This window comes from Solea senegalensis, linkage group LG11, assembly GCF_019176455.1.
Source record: "Solea senegalensis isolate Sse05_10M linkage group LG11, IFAPA_SoseM_1, whole genome shotgun sequence".
NCBI lineage: Eukaryota > Metazoa > Chordata > Actinopteri > Pleuronectiformes > Soleidae > Solea > Solea senegalensis.
In genome coordinates, this window is record NC_058031.1 from 11,828,939 (window position 1) to 11,846,705 (window position 17,767).

General features: G+C 40.4%; 2 protein-coding genes across 2 annotated transcripts; one reads left to right on the top strand and one right to left on the bottom strand.

Moving 5' to 3' along the window:
- Positions 1-1,135: 1,135 nt before the first annotated feature.
- On the top strand, positions 1,136-10,359 carry LOC122776809 (solute carrier family 2, facilitated glucose transporter member 5-like). Its single transcript, XM_044037530.1, has 12 exons — positions 1,136-3,490; positions 3,879-3,977; positions 4,060-4,220; positions 4,482-4,606; positions 4,695-4,847; positions 5,543-5,668; positions 6,490-6,677; positions 7,088-7,198; positions 7,294-7,395; positions 8,521-8,596; positions 8,760-8,887; positions 9,800-10,359. Exons 1-12 carry the CDS (start codon positions 3,404-3,406, stop codon positions 10,022-10,024), a joined length of 1,581 nt encoding a protein of 526 aa, XP_043893465.1. The 5' UTR covers positions 1,136-3,403; the 3' UTR covers positions 10,025-10,359.
- ca6 (carbonic anhydrase VI) lies at positions 10,269-16,395 on the bottom strand. The gene is made up of 10 exons (XM_044037529.1): positions 16,251-16,395; positions 15,619-15,798; positions 14,149-14,297; positions 13,705-13,800; positions 12,856-12,922; positions 12,079-12,236; positions 11,567-11,693; positions 11,366-11,449; positions 11,232-11,264; positions 10,269-11,121 (listed from the first exon to the last, which is right to left on the bottom strand). The coding sequence occupies exons 1-10, from the start codon at positions 16,339-16,341 to the stop codon at positions 10,487-10,489; spliced, it is 1,620 nt and encodes a 539-aa protein (XP_043893464.1). The 5' UTR covers positions 16,342-16,395; the 3' UTR covers positions 10,269-10,486.
- Between the last annotated feature and the right edge of the window lie 1,372 nt (positions 16,396-17,767).

Genomic DNA, 17,767 nt, shown 5'->3' on the forward strand with positions numbered 1-17,767 from the left:
GGAGCGACCGTTCATTTGCTTTACGTGATCTCTAAAAGAAGGGTTTGCACCTATTATTCCAGAGTTTTCAGTTAATGTCACAGGCAGGGAAATCACCTATGTTTTAGTATGAAAGAAACTATGGCATTTTCACTTTCTGTGGTAAAAGTACTGTAGTGTCTTTAGACATGTAAATATTGCTAACGTGCACTGATGGAGAGTGGTCATAATGTTGCTGGTGGGATTTGACCAGTTTCTGTAAATATTTAGTTTTTTATTTGTCATCCGAACTGAAATTCTTAAATATCAAGAAAACTACAGCTGCATTTCACTTTGTGAGAAAACTGCAAAGCCTTTACTGTCATTTAAGCACAACATTGTTTATGTTTTGGTGCCTACTAATTTTTCCAATGTACCTTAAATATTATACATAGAATATGTATATACTAATATATCACTTTTTTTTTATGTAAAAATCTCTTTAAAATCTAGTTAATGAACATTTATTTGAATAATACACCAGAGTTACATACAAGTATGAGACAGTCTCTTTAAATAATCTCATGTGAAACTTATGTCTGATATTAAAATACTCATCCCAACCTAACGTAGGAGTTGCGGCGGTTGTGAGGCAGTGAAGTTGCCAAAGTCCATCAGCATTTCATGTGTCACCAGCATGAAGTCAACTTCAGCACCGTCATCACGGTCAGACGTGTGATCTATCGTCACATGTCGTCCTTCCTCCTTGAAACATGAAGCTTTCTCATGAGCCTCACTTCTCCTCTGACCTCCTCTGCTCTCATATGTCTGGTTTTCTAGACTTGAGGCAACAAGCATGAGCACATGAACCTAATGAACCTTGTGGTCTGCGTTACAACCATAGTAAATCCCAACTGTCATGAATATTAGTTAGAATAATAGTTTAATACGTCAATGTTCTGGGAAGATAAGCTGCATTCAAACAAGATTAATGATTGTGGTGGTTGTCGGTGAGGAAGGTCAACTTCTCCCATGGTGACTGTTTCTTTTCTCTTCAAATGACTATTGTTGTTTGTTCGCAGAGGACAAACACCTATTCAGAAACCTCTCTCTGTGTGTACTTGTATTTGTCATCTCTTTGGGACCTTTATCTGGCATAAACACTGACCTTGTCAGGGCTAATAGTCTTCATGGAGACCAGAACCTGGTCCTAATGAGGCAGAACCTCAATTTGATGAACGGTTTAGGGCTAACATTTGAATTGTGCTTATAGGTTAAAGGAATACTTCACAGATTTTAGACCCACAGGTGACACTGGTGAGCACGTAACAAACCAAAGAACGAAGATTGGCCTTGGCCCAAAGACATGAGATTCAGTTTGAAGGGACTAGTCAGTGCCATGCGTCCCCTCTAAGTAGTTGAGTATTCATTTTTATCATGATTCAGTGCTAGCACGAAAAGCAGAACTAATGTGACTCAGTATTGTAGTACCATCGTCATTAAACTAATGAACAGGTCAGCTCCCTTTGAGTTTGTCGTTCACACATGATAAACAGGATATTGTCTCTATTTCTCTTGTTGGGTTAGGGTTAAGGTTTCTATGAACGGTCTAAATTGGAAGTACCATAGTGCAGGGGTTGAAAGCAGCTTTTGTCTTGTTTGGGTCAAGGATGCTCCTCTGACACTGGGTCAGAGATCTCGCTGTCTCGCAGCACATCAGCAGACAGCCCTGTGTTCTTATGAGAGCAGTTAGTTCCCTTAAATCATTTCCTGAACATTTTGGCCAGTTTATTCTGTAAACATCAAAAGCACAAGTTGCCAGTTTTTATTAAAAATGTTTTCCTTCAGGCTAATTTTACCCCCAGACGTCCGAAGTAATGGGACACAGGGCAGAGGTCATTCATCATTCATCGGTAACGGTGACAGAACACCGGGCACCACATCTGGAAAAGTGGAAGTGAAAGATGCTGATGATGACATCTGAAAAGGCCTCTGAGCAGCTTGTTTTTTTCTTTTTTTTTGTCCTTGAGGATTCACTTAGAACCAACACTCGCTGTAATTCCTGCAGGAATGAATCCATTGTGTTGGTCAAGAGTCTGGGCTGATATTGAAGTAACTGGAGCCGCTGGAATCACTTAAGGAAAGGTTTTCTGCTCTCTCCCCTGCTGGCTCTCTTCCCACTTAATTCATTACGTTAAAGAGTACCCCAGGGTTGTGCTATTGTGCATGAGCTGACCATTCACTGATCAATTCAATGGACTTCTCTTTGTTCAACAGTGGCTATTCATTTGGCTCCATCAGCTACTTCTCAAATACTTCACCGACAAAAGGTACATGGGCATTCATTCAAAGCTGCACCGGGACATTTGGATAATAAGTGACACTGACATTTCACACATGCAAAACAGACAAACGTCATGAACACTTGAAGCAGGTGAATAAGGTGTAATATGTTTAAATCGGCCAGCCCGTGGTTAAGAGGAAAAGCAATTGGGCTTGTAACGGGAGGTTTCTTTTGTATTCTGTCAAAGACACTTTGACGTATGTTTGTTTACCTTATTTCAACGATAAACAAAAGCTAATACTGTGCACCTTTTTTTTTTTTACACACGTTGAGGTGTACAAAGGTGATATGATATGTCTAATGCACTTTTTGAAAATGTGAGTTTGTAGTCAAATAGCCCTGCCCTATTGCTACCCGGTCACTGATAAGTGCTGAAATTCATTATCACTAATTGGTTTGTGTGCAAATATAACCAATTCTAACTCTAACATCAGTATGAAACTGCACTTTTCATTCACCTGTTCATGTGAGATGGTGCCAAATACAAAAAGCTCCTCCAACTGTTTGCATGCACTCATTCTACCACTGCACTACTGTACCATTAATCTATAAGTCGGATAGAAATATGCTTGTGTTTTAAACATGTATAGAAGAATATAGATTCATATACAGATTTTTCTGTTGGGTTTTCTAATAATAAGTGATATATGATGAGAGATTGGCAGTTGTGTTCTTCCAGGAGAAACACTGTCTTTTAATCAGTGTGAAATTTGATGAGTCAATAGTGTGAGTAAATACTTGTATACGAGGGTCAAACCTGAAGCCTTTGCCAGCTGTTATTTTATATTGTGTGATTGTTTTGCTTTATCCAGCAGATGTAGCTGTAAAGATGCTCTTTTTGCTGATAAGATATAATCCCAGCCTTTAATGACAGTTATAATTGAGTTTTAAACACAATAAAAGCATGACATATCAACAGTCAGCTCAGGGGTGTGTTTAATATTTGGACTGTATTACATTGAAGACTTCCTGAACTTGGGAGTATACAGTCAGCAACATTAAAGCAATAACTGAAGCCAAGCTGTAAACCAGTGCTGCGCTCTCTGATCTCAAGTCCAAAGGGACAGGCAGAATCCAGCAGTGCTGCCATAACAAAGTGAGATGTTGTCATTACTGAAAGTGACAACAAGTCCAAACACAGCCATGGCCGTGAATGAGGAGTGGGGGAAGCCCGTGGAGAGGAAAGGGGTGAGTTACTGTCCAGGTGTGATCAAGTCTGTTTATGTATAAATACTACTTATTGTTTCAGTATGATTTCATAAATACTCACATTACTGCTTTTCAGTTACTGTTCACGGCGTCGCTATTGGAACAAATGATATAACACAATACAGTGAAACAAGTATTAAAGAAGTTATTTGTATAGAATTTCATGAATTGTATGATTTGAACTGTGTTGTGAACTGTGCTGATATTTCAAAACATATGTTGTGAATTTAGTCACTGATGTATTTTAATGGCCTCTTCCAGATATTTAATAAGACACATCACATAGTGACACAAAGAATTGTGTATGTCTGTTCTGTGGCGGTGTACAAATCAAATGTTCATGTCATGCTCTCATGTCCTTTAACAGAGATTAACTACAGTCCTGATACTGGCAACACTTATATCTGCTTTTGGTTCGTCCTTCCAGTACGGGTATAATGTCGCTGTCATCAACTCTCCTGCACCGGTAATCAAAAAGAAGCAAAAAGCTCTGCTGTGACACACACTGTCATCAGTAATGTGATGTTGTGTTTCCCTCCCATCTTCAGTTCATGCAGCAGTTTTATAACACCACCTACCTGGAGCGTTACGGTCAGCCAATGGAGGAGAACTTCCTGACGCTGCTGTGGTCACTGTCTGTGTCCATGTACCCACTGGGAGGCTTCTTTGGCTCTCTGATGGTCGCTCCCCTGGTCAATAATTTTGGGAGGTAAATACTGAATGCTACAGTATTGTCACATTTCATCAGGAATCTAATATCACTTCCCATGTGGTAAATGGTTTGATCCCAGGCTCCTCTAGTCTGTATGTAATATAATCCATAAGACACTCAACCCAACATTGCTTCCAGAGGCTGCAGCATGTGAATGGGTGTTTTGGTGGCATGTGAGACACCTATTGTAAATGTGTGCTTATAGTTCATTCAGACAAGAATGTTACCATAACTTCAAATGTGCTGACCCTGTGACAGGAAGGGCACCCTCCTCTTCAACAACATCTTCTCTATCGTGCCCGCTGTGATGATGGGAGTCAGTGAGATCGCCAAGTCCTATGAGATCATCATTGTGTCGAGGTTTATCGTGGGCATCTGTGCAGGTCAGATACTGTATGTGCATACGGTGCAATATGTATCTCTTACATGGATCAGGAACACATCCATTCATCCATCGCTTCCTTTCTGCAGGTCTGTCCTCTAACGTGGTGCCCATGTACCTGGGTGAGCTCTCGCCCAAGAACCTGAGGGGAGCACTTGGAATCATACCACAGCTCTTCATCACCATTGGGATTCTCAGCGCACAAGTGCTGGGCATCAGAAACATACTGGGCAACAGCACAGGTACTGATATATGTCATATTTTCATTATCTTTACCTTAATATACTACTACTACTACTAGGAAAATAAATCCACCTCTCACCATTGCTGGATCTTCTCGCTCTTCTCAAAATAAGAATTCTTTATGACATGTGATGCTCTTCCACAGCCAGTGCCACAAAAAATAAATAGATGTTAATTAAATAACAATCTAATACAGACAAATAACTGTGGAAGGGGAAAAAAAACCTTTTTAGTTGGGTTTATATTTAGTTCAGCACTTTATTTTGGTTAAATGAAAAACCTGAAATGCACCAAATAAATAATAAATTAATTTATTTAATTTATTTATGGTTGTAATTTTTAATTTGTTTGTACATATTAAATTGGATTAGAAATAATGACAGTACATACAAGTGGACATATACAGCACTATATTTAACAAGTCACATCATAGCCCAAAGCTAATCTGCAGTCCCATGGCAACTTGGTGGAACATTAAAAAAAAGACAATTAACACAGAGATAACAAACAAAGACAGAGCAACTGTAGAACGATAAAACACACACACAAACAAGTCAACAGAAGAGAGACAATGTGCTTGAGTGATTGCACATTTTTCCAGGTTATATTTTGCAGAAGTACGTCAAGGTACAGTCGCTTTGTGGTTTGGTGCACTGCTTAAAACAAGCGTCTCATCTGTTTCATCTGTGTCCAGGTTGGACCCTCATGCTGGGCTTGACTGGTATTCCTGCAGTCATTGAACTTGTGCTGCTGCCCTTCTTCCCAGAGAGCCCCAGGTACATGCTCATCCAGAGGAGAGATGAGGAGACTGCACGGAAAGGTGAGAACATGCCAAATCCAAGCAAGCCTGTATTATTATTAGTATTTAAAGAGGTTGCTGCTATCCCAATACAAAAGATTTGAGAGAGATGGATGCACGGAAATGACAAAAACATGCTCATACCTCACACGTAACTATTTGGTTCATATGTTTGTATTTCAGCGAGGTGCAAATTTAAAGTGAATGTGTAATGGCCCCAAGTAGCAGCCGCAGCAGTAGAGTCACTGCAGTGCAGAATGGTTTCAGGAGTGTCAAAACAACAACAATGGACTGTAAAAAAAATAAATGATATGCTTTATAAAGCCACCAACGATATGTAACAGAGAGAGAGACAAGGTTCCCTAACCTTGGCTGAACCTCAGTTTCTTACCTGTCCAGGAGAAATGTATTAACTCTGTCTTCAAATTCTTCTCCTCTGTCAACCGTCTACATTTTTGATGCATCTCTAATGCAGATGCTTATTTTTATTCCCCTTATTTTTTTAGGGGTAGTGAAGTCTTTTTGATTTGGTAATGTCGGGCATTTTCAACCCATACCTGAAACTTGCTGCCTTTTGGCAACCCATGCTTTGAAGTGGTACGAGCTGTGTTATAAGTCTTGTGGCACCACATTTGTGTTGTATCATGCTTTTATTCTTTTGGTTCTTCCATCTAAAATTGTCTTCAGCAGAGTCAGTATTTCAATTGAACACATTTTCTCAGTCTTTGAAGACACGTCATGGTCATTTTAAGAATGAATACCTAAAGTCGTACCTTAGACAATAAATAATCTGTATATTGCTGTATATGGAGGCCTGTTTTGAATGTTCTGTCTGTCTGCAGCACTGCAGCGTCTGCGTGGCTGGGACGATGTGGACGCAGAGCTGTCCGAGATGCATCTGGAAGACCAGTCGGAGAGAGCTGAAGGACATCTGTCCGTGCTCTCTCTGCTGTCCCAGCGCTCTCTTCGCTGGCAACTGGTCTCCATCATCGTCATGAACATGGGCCAGCAGCTGTCCGGGGTCAATGCGGTGAGTCCTGCCAGTCCTTATCACAGATGAGTGCAAAAGCAAAAGCAAAAAAAAAAAAAGCCAAATTGGCATTTCATTTTGATTTTAATACTCTAAAGTATCTGAATTTTTCCTTTACATTTCTGGAACTCACATATCTCTGTATGTACTGATATCTATATATCTATATCTATAAACACTCTCTGACTTTAATGTAACTCTAACCTGTGTTTTTTTTCCTTACAAAGAAAAAAAACAGCATACTTTATCTTAATTATTACACCCTTACAAATGGAGCTTTGACGCCCCCCAGTGGAGACTGAGCTGCAGGCTGGGAACCTCTGCTTGTTCTGTTTTTCACAAACTGTGAATTTGATCATTTTCAGTTACCCCCTCCTGTTCATGATGTCTTCCTTTGTCTCCCTCCTCAGATCTACTATTATGCAGACAGCATTTACGCCACGGCGGGGGTCAAGCAGAATGACATTCAGTACGTCACAGTGGGAACAGGAGCCGTAAATGTCTTCATGACCATAGCTGCTGTAGGTGCCCTGCTCATTTCAACTTTTCGAAAGTCGTAGCAGAGAAACATTGCTTGTGATGGTTGTGGAAAAAAAGCACATTTTTCTTTGGCCAGGTTTTCATCGTGGAGGCTACAGGCAGACGGATCCTCCTCCTCTGCGGTTTCGGCATCTGCTGTGGAGCGTGTGTGCTGCTCACTGTGGCTCTCAGCATCCAGGTACCATCATCACTGAGACGTTACTGTTACTCTGCTGTCCTCTAGTGGCTCACAGGACAACTCATTATAGTGTGTGTCAGTTTCTCAACCCTGAGGTTTGGATATTTGTTGTGCCATAGGAGATTTCCCATGTGTTTGTTTATATTTGAAACGAGAACATGAATCACTACAGTGAATAAGTTAGGATTATATAAATAAAAGAATAATTATTCAGCTTTGAGTTCACTGTTACACGTATGTTACATTATTTTCATTTGACAATATGGTGGTCATGTAAGGGCACTAAATGTAAATAACATTTAGAAATGATTATTTGATATACAGTTGAAAGGCTGCATTGCGTAGATCTTTAAGATCCATTTGTGGCTGACAAATACAGTCATTGCATTTGTCTCTTGTTTTTATTGGTCCTGGCTTCAAAGCAGACGTAAACATGATCAGGTATTTTTGTTTTGTTTCTATGTTTGTTTAATCTTGTCCTAATATTAAGGCTGCGAGGGGGGAGTAATGGAAACCCTTAATATTGGGGTTTTTTTGTAGTTGGTTTTATTTCCTCATATTCGGTGTGTAACACTTCTTTGGAAACACGGGGTGTGGACTTCCTGAGAAAAACATTTCTCAGGAAGAACAGGTCAAATGAAATCAAACTTCACTTACTTAATCCAAAACAAAGGTACAGGTGCCATAACGGGAAAAATGGTGTCATATAAATGAGTTGTGCCATTGTTATCAGTGAAGTCAGGATTTTAATTCCAACAGGTTCATCAGTCTCTTAATTAAACAAATTAACTTAATATAAAACATCTCTTACATAAGTATCCTTTAACATCTGTATCTGATGTGAGGCATTAAACCCATCACCAACCAATATAGTATCAGAGACACTGATTATTACCAGTGCTGCCCTCCTGAAACCCTGTTATCTCACCTGGAGGCAACATTTTGAGACAGACACCACAACAAAGGACACGGTTTGAAGAAAAGAAGAGACAACAGTAAACTACCTTTCCTTCACCTCCCACACATGGCAGCTTGTAAGGAGAATTTGTCGTATGTTTGTTCCTTTTTTCAATCATCAGTACGCCTGGATAACTAATAACAGCATCTGCTGCTCTGTGTTTGCAGGAGACTGTGACGTGGATGCCGTACATCAGCATCACGTGTGTCATCATTTACGTCATCGGACATGCCATAGGACCCAGTGAGTCTGACTCACACGCGCACTGATTACAACTGTGTCCTCCATTAGCTGAAGTGTTGTTTGGATGAGACCAAACATCGAATTTGTTTGAGACATGAGTCTCCACACACACCGTGTGTCTGGAGGGTTTTGGAGGTAGCTGACCACATGTTGTGCTCTGCAGGTCCCATCCCTTACGTGGTGACCACCGAGATGTTCAGGCAGTCGGCCAGACCTGCCGCCTTCATGGTGGCAGGATCCGTGCACTGGCTCTCCAACTTCACTGTCGGCCTCATCTTCCCCTTCCTCGAGGTCAGTCACACGTTTTCTGAGAACGCTTACGTTGACACAGCAAAAGTTGCAGAGTAAGTGACACAAAATGAGGAGCAAGCAAGTCTCAGGTCTTAACCTTCAAGTCTCAAGCAAGCAAGTCAAGTCGTTTGAATATAGAAGAGGAAGATGATATGATATTCTACATTTAAATGCACAGCCATTTTGACTGTAACAGAAACACAGTAGTACTCAGACACTGTAAGGACTTCTACCACTTCGTCCTTCACATCGATCGCAGGGTCACTGGTGTCAATCTCAGCTGACAAAGGGCAAAAGGACAGGTCGCCAGTCCAAACAACCATTCACTCTCACTACCACACCTATGGTCAGTCTACTCACCTACTCGTACACCACTTTTAACTTACTGCAATATTTCCTCATTTTCACAGATGTCATTTCTTTATACAAACATTGACCTTTACTTCAGTTTTCTGGTTCCACTTCACTGGGAAATGTGTCTGTGTTTATCATAGTTTCTGATTGATGACATAAACATTGTGCGTGCATATTTACTTCCATCGGTTCTTGGACTTCAAAGTGAATAACAAACAATTGTGGGGTGTGCCTGACTCTCCGTGTCCGAGTGTGGGAAATGAAAATAGAGGATTTTCAACACAAGTAGCCTGCAACTCACATCATGTCACCTCATTTCCCTGCTTCTGCTGTTAGTAATGAAGTCTAATACAACAAATCCATCCCTCATGAAGGTCATGTGCAGTCTGCAGGATGTGGCACTGTTGAAATGTCTGGCTTGACACCGAGAGATGTTTCTGTTGTTTAGGCTGCTCTCACTGATAAAAGCAACATGAAAGACCTGGCTGTATAACAAACTACACTCGCTGTGCTTCATAAACCTCCAGCTGACCACACTTCCTCTCATTCTCCCTGCAGAGAGGCCTGGGCCCGTACAGCTTTATCATTTTTTCTGTCATCTGTCTGCTCACACTAATCTACATCTGGCTGGTGGTCCCCGAGACCAAGAACAAGACCTTCTTGGAGATCTGCCAGATGTTTGCCAAGAGGAACAAAGTAGAGATAAAAACTGGTGACGGGGATCTGCCTCTGAAAGAGAGAAAAGAAAGCCGTGGGGATGGAGACAAGGTCACGGCCTTCTGAAGAAAAACGAGTGCATTCAGGAGAGAGGAAGTCTTCACAGTGGGGTGACTGGAACACACTGAAAATGTTTTAATTTAGCCTCTGTTTTTTTTATTTAACAAGAAATCTTTACACAGTCCCCAATTGTGTGGGCCGTGTGTGTGTATGTGTGTGTGTGTGTGTGTGTGTGTGTGCTGTTCTTGCACCACTTTCGGTTTTATAGCAGATTGATTGGGTGCTTGAGTCATCAAAACAATGCAAAGTGTCAATTGTAAGACTTTATTGACGCTGCAATCATGTAAATACAATACAAGGTTTAAAGTTTGAATATAATCTGGATTAAATGTTGACTTACAGGTGCCTGACAGGACATTTGCTCTATCCCATATGCCAAAGCCATGAAACATCTCCACCATCAGCAGCTGATATTTGGGGTTTTTGCAGCATTTTAAAGCTCATATTAACAGAAACCGCTGAGCGTGTTCAGTTACATCTGTACTGAGTGTCCAGCTTCACCCCCCCATACAGACTAAGCTCAGTGGTTCCCCAGCTGAACACATTTCCCACCATAGTGCTGTTCCTCTCACATGACATCTGGTCCCGGATGTCTGCTGTGGTCAGTACGTAGTCCCACACGTTGACATCGGTCATCTTACCCACAAAGGCGTCTGAGTTGGAGATGCCCAGTAAGCCGTCCCGGTCTTTGCCCAGGATGAAGACACCACCGGGGCTGATGGTGTAACCACTTTTCAGGTAACGCTGCTCACCCACCATGCCATTGATCCACAGCTCTGCGCCACCGGTGTGGGATGACCAGGTGATACAGTAGTTGGCCCAGTCGTGGGACCTGAAGTTGTGCGGCAGGTTGACAAACTCGTTGCCAATCCAGACCCCCACTTCTCTGACATTTCTGTCTTCGACGATGGAGATCATAAGCTCGTTATCGTTGCCGTTACTGGCGTAGGACATGACGGTGTGGGTGCCATCCACCTGAGCCAGAACATGCATGCAGACCGTGAAGGAGTCCAGGTCCATAGGATGGCTGAGGCGAGCCAAAGCATAACTGCCTAAATGTTTCTCCTGGAAGTTCAGCACCAGAGGAAACAGAACACTAGGTTCTGAGGTAGACGGAAAAAACAAAATTAGCCTGGAGAGTGAGAAACATCCATGCTCATAATTCATATTAATGAAAAGCATTTAGTCGCGAATAATAAGACAAAGTTCTTACCATATTTGTAAGGCTTTACATTGCGTTGCCCACCTAAAGGGAATACATGAAAAACACTGGAATGTAAATATGAAACCTCTCGTATCACATTTAGCCGTCTCTAGCAGTTTTCACGGAACAATCAGCTCTCTTACCTGAATGCATGAGCTTTCCGAGGGACGTTATCAGACCCTCGATCTTTAGGAGCCTGGATTCAATTTCGTCTTGTCGACAAAACGCTGAGAGACACAAGGTGAATGGACATGACACGTATTAGTCACGGTCGCGTCCAACATTCATAAAGAGATGTATAAATGATCTTTTCCTTTGAGGGTAATCACACTGTTGCCACATACTTCCTTTCCCAAGGCGGGGAAGGAAAGACGACTCCACCACGCGGTCATTGAGAGGCTGAGCCATGCGGTAGTCATTCCACAGGGTCTTGTTGTCCATGTCCATCAGTGTACTCTCCAGTTTCCTGATCTGGACACAACAGAGCAGACAAACAGACATAATGCTCCAAATAAGCCTAATGGACACAGTGTGGCTCTAAAGAATGGAAGGATTTACTAAGATGAACTGTGAGTGTATCATCTGCAATTTTATCACATCTTATTTATGTATTTATTTATTAGAGAAGGGACATTGCACAGTATTAAACATCAAAATATGCCAGATTATAGCCATTGTTTGATGAAATTGAAATCAATGGAAAATGACTATTGAGAAACACATGGACACAGTTGTGGTTTGAGGTGATCTCAGGTCACGTTTGTGCTTTGTCATATCTTTAAAACAACATTAGAAACATCAGTGTGTGTATGGATGAAACATAACACACACACACACACACACACACACACTGTACCTGGTTGTGTGACAGAGTGATGGGTGTATCAAACACTGTCCACAGGATGCTCTCGTAGCAGGGTGGAGTGGTGAGGGAGCCCTGGTATCTGAAGAAGTGGTTCATGTTCTCGGGGAGCATGGAGCGCACATCGATGCTGGATATGTTCATGGACTGACCTGTCAGGGTCACAGCACTCGGTCAGTTAAAGGCTCCTGGTGGAGGTTTTGACCACAAGCGTGTATGTGGCCGCATTATTCCACAGTTTCAAAGATATTAAAATGTACCACCACCAGTGCATTGTGACAAATACAGTGTTGAAATAACTGCACAAGAAAAAACATCATTGTAAACCAGTGGTGTCAAACTGGCAGCCCATCACTTAATATCATGGTGAATATAGACAGAATAATATAATATAATATAATACAATATAATACAATATAATATAATAAAGACATTTAATTATAACCAAAGACATTTGGTTGTAATTATCACATTATTAAATGTATTACATTCAACATTCTTTTAATTACAGTTTACTTAATTATAGATGTATTTCTTTGTTTTTTTATTTGGATAGATTTATTTTGCATCATAAATGTGCTATTATTCATGAAGTATACGTTGTTCCAAACAAGCACTTTTACTTTGAAATTCAGTGCAATATCATCATGAATATCTTTATTGCGATATCATGATGGAAAATTATGTTATAATTTTTTGCAAATGTCTCAGTTTTGTTAAACCTTGAGGACATAGACGTTTGATGAATACACCTGGATATTATTAACCCACCTGCATACTTGATTTTATCCAGGTTGGAGATAAAATCACTGTAGTAAGTGTTCTCAAAGTGCCCGTCCTGGAAATAAAGCACAGCTGTGTCAAACTTCAAATGTAAAATCATCTGAAAAAGAAGAATTTAACTCTATCCCTGAACTCAGCTTTCAGCTTAAACAGATTATAAAGGACACAAAGGCAACAGTGTGGATGCCAGCTGCTGGAGTTTTTGTCAATTGTTTCTATATTTTTTGAATAATAAATATAGAAACAAAATATCAAAGGCGAAAAGCAGATATTGGTAATAATAAGGTCTTGTTGAGTCAAACTGGAATGAATATAATATATATTACTCTAACCCTATGAGACAGAATTCAATGTGAACTACGCTTTATTTGAACCACAACCTCAGCCATCAGCAATTCAAGTGATAACAGTCTTATCATTCACAGAGGGAGGGACAGAGTGGTCACAAAAGTGTAATTGGGCAGTCACAGTGGATGTGAGTAATGGTGTTGCTGCACTGGTGACCTCTCACAGCTGGGGGCCGCTGACTTCCTCTGATCTAGAACATTCCTGTGGATGCAGGCACTCATTCAATATGTCGGCATGCTTCAGAATTTTCAATAGAGCCTTAAACACAGCAGGATGACCAAAGTAAAGTATCACACACTTCAAAGGCCATTGGGTCGTTGAGCAAGTGGACGACAGGCTTTTTTTCATTTTCTAAAGTTCCCATAGAGGAAGTGAAGGTCATATATCTGGAGCTGTGTTGGGTCTCTGTGTGGGTGCTAAACAAATTGGCGCTCAGACAAAGAAATCACAAGGAGGACAGGGGAACAAAAGTGGGAGTGGCTTACGTACATCATAGAAAAAGGCAAGCACTGCCAGCCCGTCTGGCTTGTCTCTGGCTTCAGTGAAGCTCTTGTACTTGTCAGAATTGTAATGGACAACATGGAGCTGAAAGGCAAAGTGGAACAGGTTAGATGCCAAAAGTGGCTCCATTTGCCATTCAAATACAAAAGTCTTAACACACTTCTAACAATAGTACAAATGTTAACAAATCTGAATCAAGGGAAAACCAAAGAGTGGGGGAAACAAACACCACTGCATCTACAAGCAGCCGTGTGATTAAATTCAAACACACGTAACAGGTCAATTGTTCACAGGCAATTAATCACGATTCATTGAGCTGCATGAAAGCGTGAACATTTAAATGCTGCAAACTCATGTTGCCTCATGATCGACGTCTTGTTCTGCAGCGTGCACGACTGTTGTAACTTTGATTTCATGCTTCCTAAAGCCAACCTCTGCCATGTAACGGATGCCATCGATGGTGTGCTCTGCTCCGCTGGCCTCCAGGTCCCAGCCGCCCCAGTGCAGGTGCATCTGGACTGCTGTGTATTTTCCCGGGAGGCCTTTGGTGATCTTCATGGTGGGAGACAGGTCGATTTGGACTAAAGGAAACATAAAGATATAGAGATGTTTTCAGTGATTTATCAGAGGAAATACAAATGGGCATAATAGGACAAATAGGACAAGAGGGTAAATAGCTACAGTATAACTGATCATTTCCTCTTTACAGCAAATGACAAAAGCATGAATGTGCACTTTACATTACAGTACAGTAACAACATGGTGATAATAGGGAAGTAATATTATGGAGAAACCATCATTTCTATGGAACCACCAAATAATAGCTCGCTAATATCAGGAGAAAATCTGTGTGACAGTGAAGGTATCCACGCTCTGATGGTTACCTACAGCCATTGTCATTATCAAGCTAATACCTGAATATTACGTACAATAGCATGTTATAACTATTATATTATTATCAAGATGCACATTGTTTAAGTAAATAAGACATTACAGATAATTGCCACACTATTACCATGTTGTACTGTTACGTACCACAATGTGAATCTTTTAAAACACAGGTTAAAATGAATTATTCTCATGAGTGAGCTTTTTGGAGCACTTTAAATTGTACTCTCCATCACTTGCACTTGTTTCATGTAGCTCTGTCATATTTTGTGATCTGGTTTAGTATGTTTTAATATTTCCCATTTTTAACTGTTCAAATTGTAAAAATGTAAAAACAAAACAAAACAGTGAGTTGCCAACGAGTGTGAAATTCACCGTTCAAATAAAACTGCTTCGCCTTGCATACGTGTATGGTTATCGTGCATGATGTGTCACTGAGATATTATTTATTTATTTACTCAATTATTAATGTGGGGAAGGGGGTGGTGCCCTTTTATACACATGAGCTCGTGCCACTGAAATATCTGCACACACTAATGGACATAATAAGCCAATGCATTCATTTTAGTCTGAGTCAGAGGTTCTCAAACTTGTTATGGACTTTTTATTGCAAACTTTTTTACGCTACAGACTTTTCACAGGCCTCTCTCATCCTCCTCCTCTTCCTCACATAATATGTATCTAAATATACTTCACACACTGGTATATCGTAACTACATTAAGATGGAGAGAGAGCAATGAGGTGACAATAATCTGGTCAAAATTACTCAGCTCCACTCCGATCACATAGCCTCATATATGCACAAGAACAGTATTTCTGATTTTCCTCCAAGTACCACCAGAGGAAACTCATGTACCACTGGTGGTACACGTACCACAGTTTGAGAACCATGGGTCTGAGTAACGCATGGTAGCCCTCTGAAGTCACACAAGCAACTATCGTGAAAAGAGTGCAGTGGGATGAACTTTCAGCTTCAGAAGTTGCGCACTTTCATCCCTGCTGGTTGATCTTACCCGAGTGGCCGTTGTTGCTCATGAGGAAAGTCCCACTCTGAGCATCATATCCGCTCAGCTCCAGCTGTAACATGTCTGGGTTGTGTCTCACGTTGCGCCGCTGGATATCAATCGGAGACTGTTTCTTTCCGCCACACGCAGGATACTTGGTTGGCCAGTGCATCTGATCCAAAGCTCCCTCTGTGCCAAAAAAAAAATAGAAAGAAAGAAGGAAAAAACAACTTTACAACTTTTTCACATTATTAAAAATCCCTCAACTCATAAAAAAATGACCTGTTATACATTTAGTGGTGACCCTGCTTGGGCTAATGTGTGTTTGAATTTACTTTCTATACTTTGTCCATACACTGTCTTCACAAGCTCATCCTGTAACCAGAGTCACTGACAGGAGCAGGTATTTGGCCAAAGCGTTGCGCGTCGCTCACAGGACACACTGGACACTGGATACTATAAATAATCCTAACAGTCTAAAAATAATCTATAAACAATGTGGAACAAAAACGTTGCTGCTTGTTTTGCATGCCAAAAAACAAATGCGCAGTGAATACGTTAAATCTGATTTAGTCACTTTCTAAGTATGTCCTAAGGTTAAACTGTCAATTTAAGAGAGTATAACCTTGACATGTCCCTACCTGTGTATGTCCAGTGTATTCCATCGTGAGGAATCCCAGCACTGACAACACAGACCAAAACAACGCAGACAAACGCAGAGAAAATCTCCATCGCTGCGTCTCTGTTCCCTCTCTGGGGCACTATAACACCTCTGAGGCTTTCTCTCTGGATTTAAAGGGAACACAAGAGAACAGAGGAGAAGGGAGGTGTTGCAACCTGAAAACGCCCAGCTCTTCTCAGCTCCTCCAAAGTGACAGCTCTTCCTGACCATATCTGCCAGTCTGACCTGAAGTGTATTATTATAGCAATTACATTGGGGATTCCTTTTAAAACAATACTTTTATTAAGTCTTACAGGTAACCATGGCTGCAAAATGTGTCATTTATTATATACTTGAGGACAAATGTTGCAGTCTCTTACTTGATTTAGACATAAAGATGTTATTGTCTTTGAAGCATCACATTTAGTCTTGTTTGAAGTACCTAAAAGGAATACTTGAGTAAAAGTACAAGTATCTTACCAGAAAATGACTTTGGTAGGACTTGAAGTCACAACAATATTACTTTTATATTACTATTATAAGTAAAAGTCTTAAAGTATGTGACATTTACTGCACTTAAGTATCAAAAGTAATTTTCTGATATAAAATGTACTTAAGTTTTTACGGAAGCGCATTGCATTTATTTGGGAAAAAAAACCTCTGGAGTAGTTAATTTTTTGGTTAGTTTTTTTTTCAATATTTGTTTTCTGTTTTCCGTGCTAATTATTTCCCCTCCTGTTTTTCAGAGTATTTTTTCCTGAATTATCGAGAACTCTCGACCAAAAAACAAAAATATTCAGAAAAACTGAAATAATTACTCAGAGAAACAAACCAAAACATTTTTTTCAACTGAATGCAATGTGCTTCCATAAGTTTTAGATAAAAAAAAGAAAAACTGACTTAGGATTGAAACATGGTGGGTCAGTGGTAGGGCGAGTTGTCTTTCAACTGGAAGGTTGTGGGTTCAATTTCTTTCTCTGCTAGTCTATATGTGTCCTTGAACAAGACACTTAAACCCACATTGCAACGTGTGAATGACTGAATGTTAAAACTATAGTATAAAGCAGCTCATCAAGACTAGAAAAGCTCTATATAAATACAGACCATTGCTAAGTCTTCTTCTACTGATTTTATTTGGTAGTAACGAGTAACAGAGATATTCAGAGGAAATGTAGTGGAGTAAAAGTAAAAGTTGCTAGAAATAAATAACAAAAGTAAAGTACAGATATGTGAATTTTGTACTTAAGTACAGTAACAAAGTATTTGCATATATAGGATAAGTATATCTGCTAGTATTCTACACTTGCTGTGTGACTTTTAGGTTTAACTGATTTAATCGGACTTTGCAGGAAATCATGACACACTGTTGCTTTCTTGGTAAAGCAGTGAGACGGAACGGCTGCTGATGAAAAGACATCCAACCAACCAGTGATACAGTATTTTACCAGACATGTATCACCTGCTGTTGTGCGCGAGTTTCGACTTGTTACAAACATC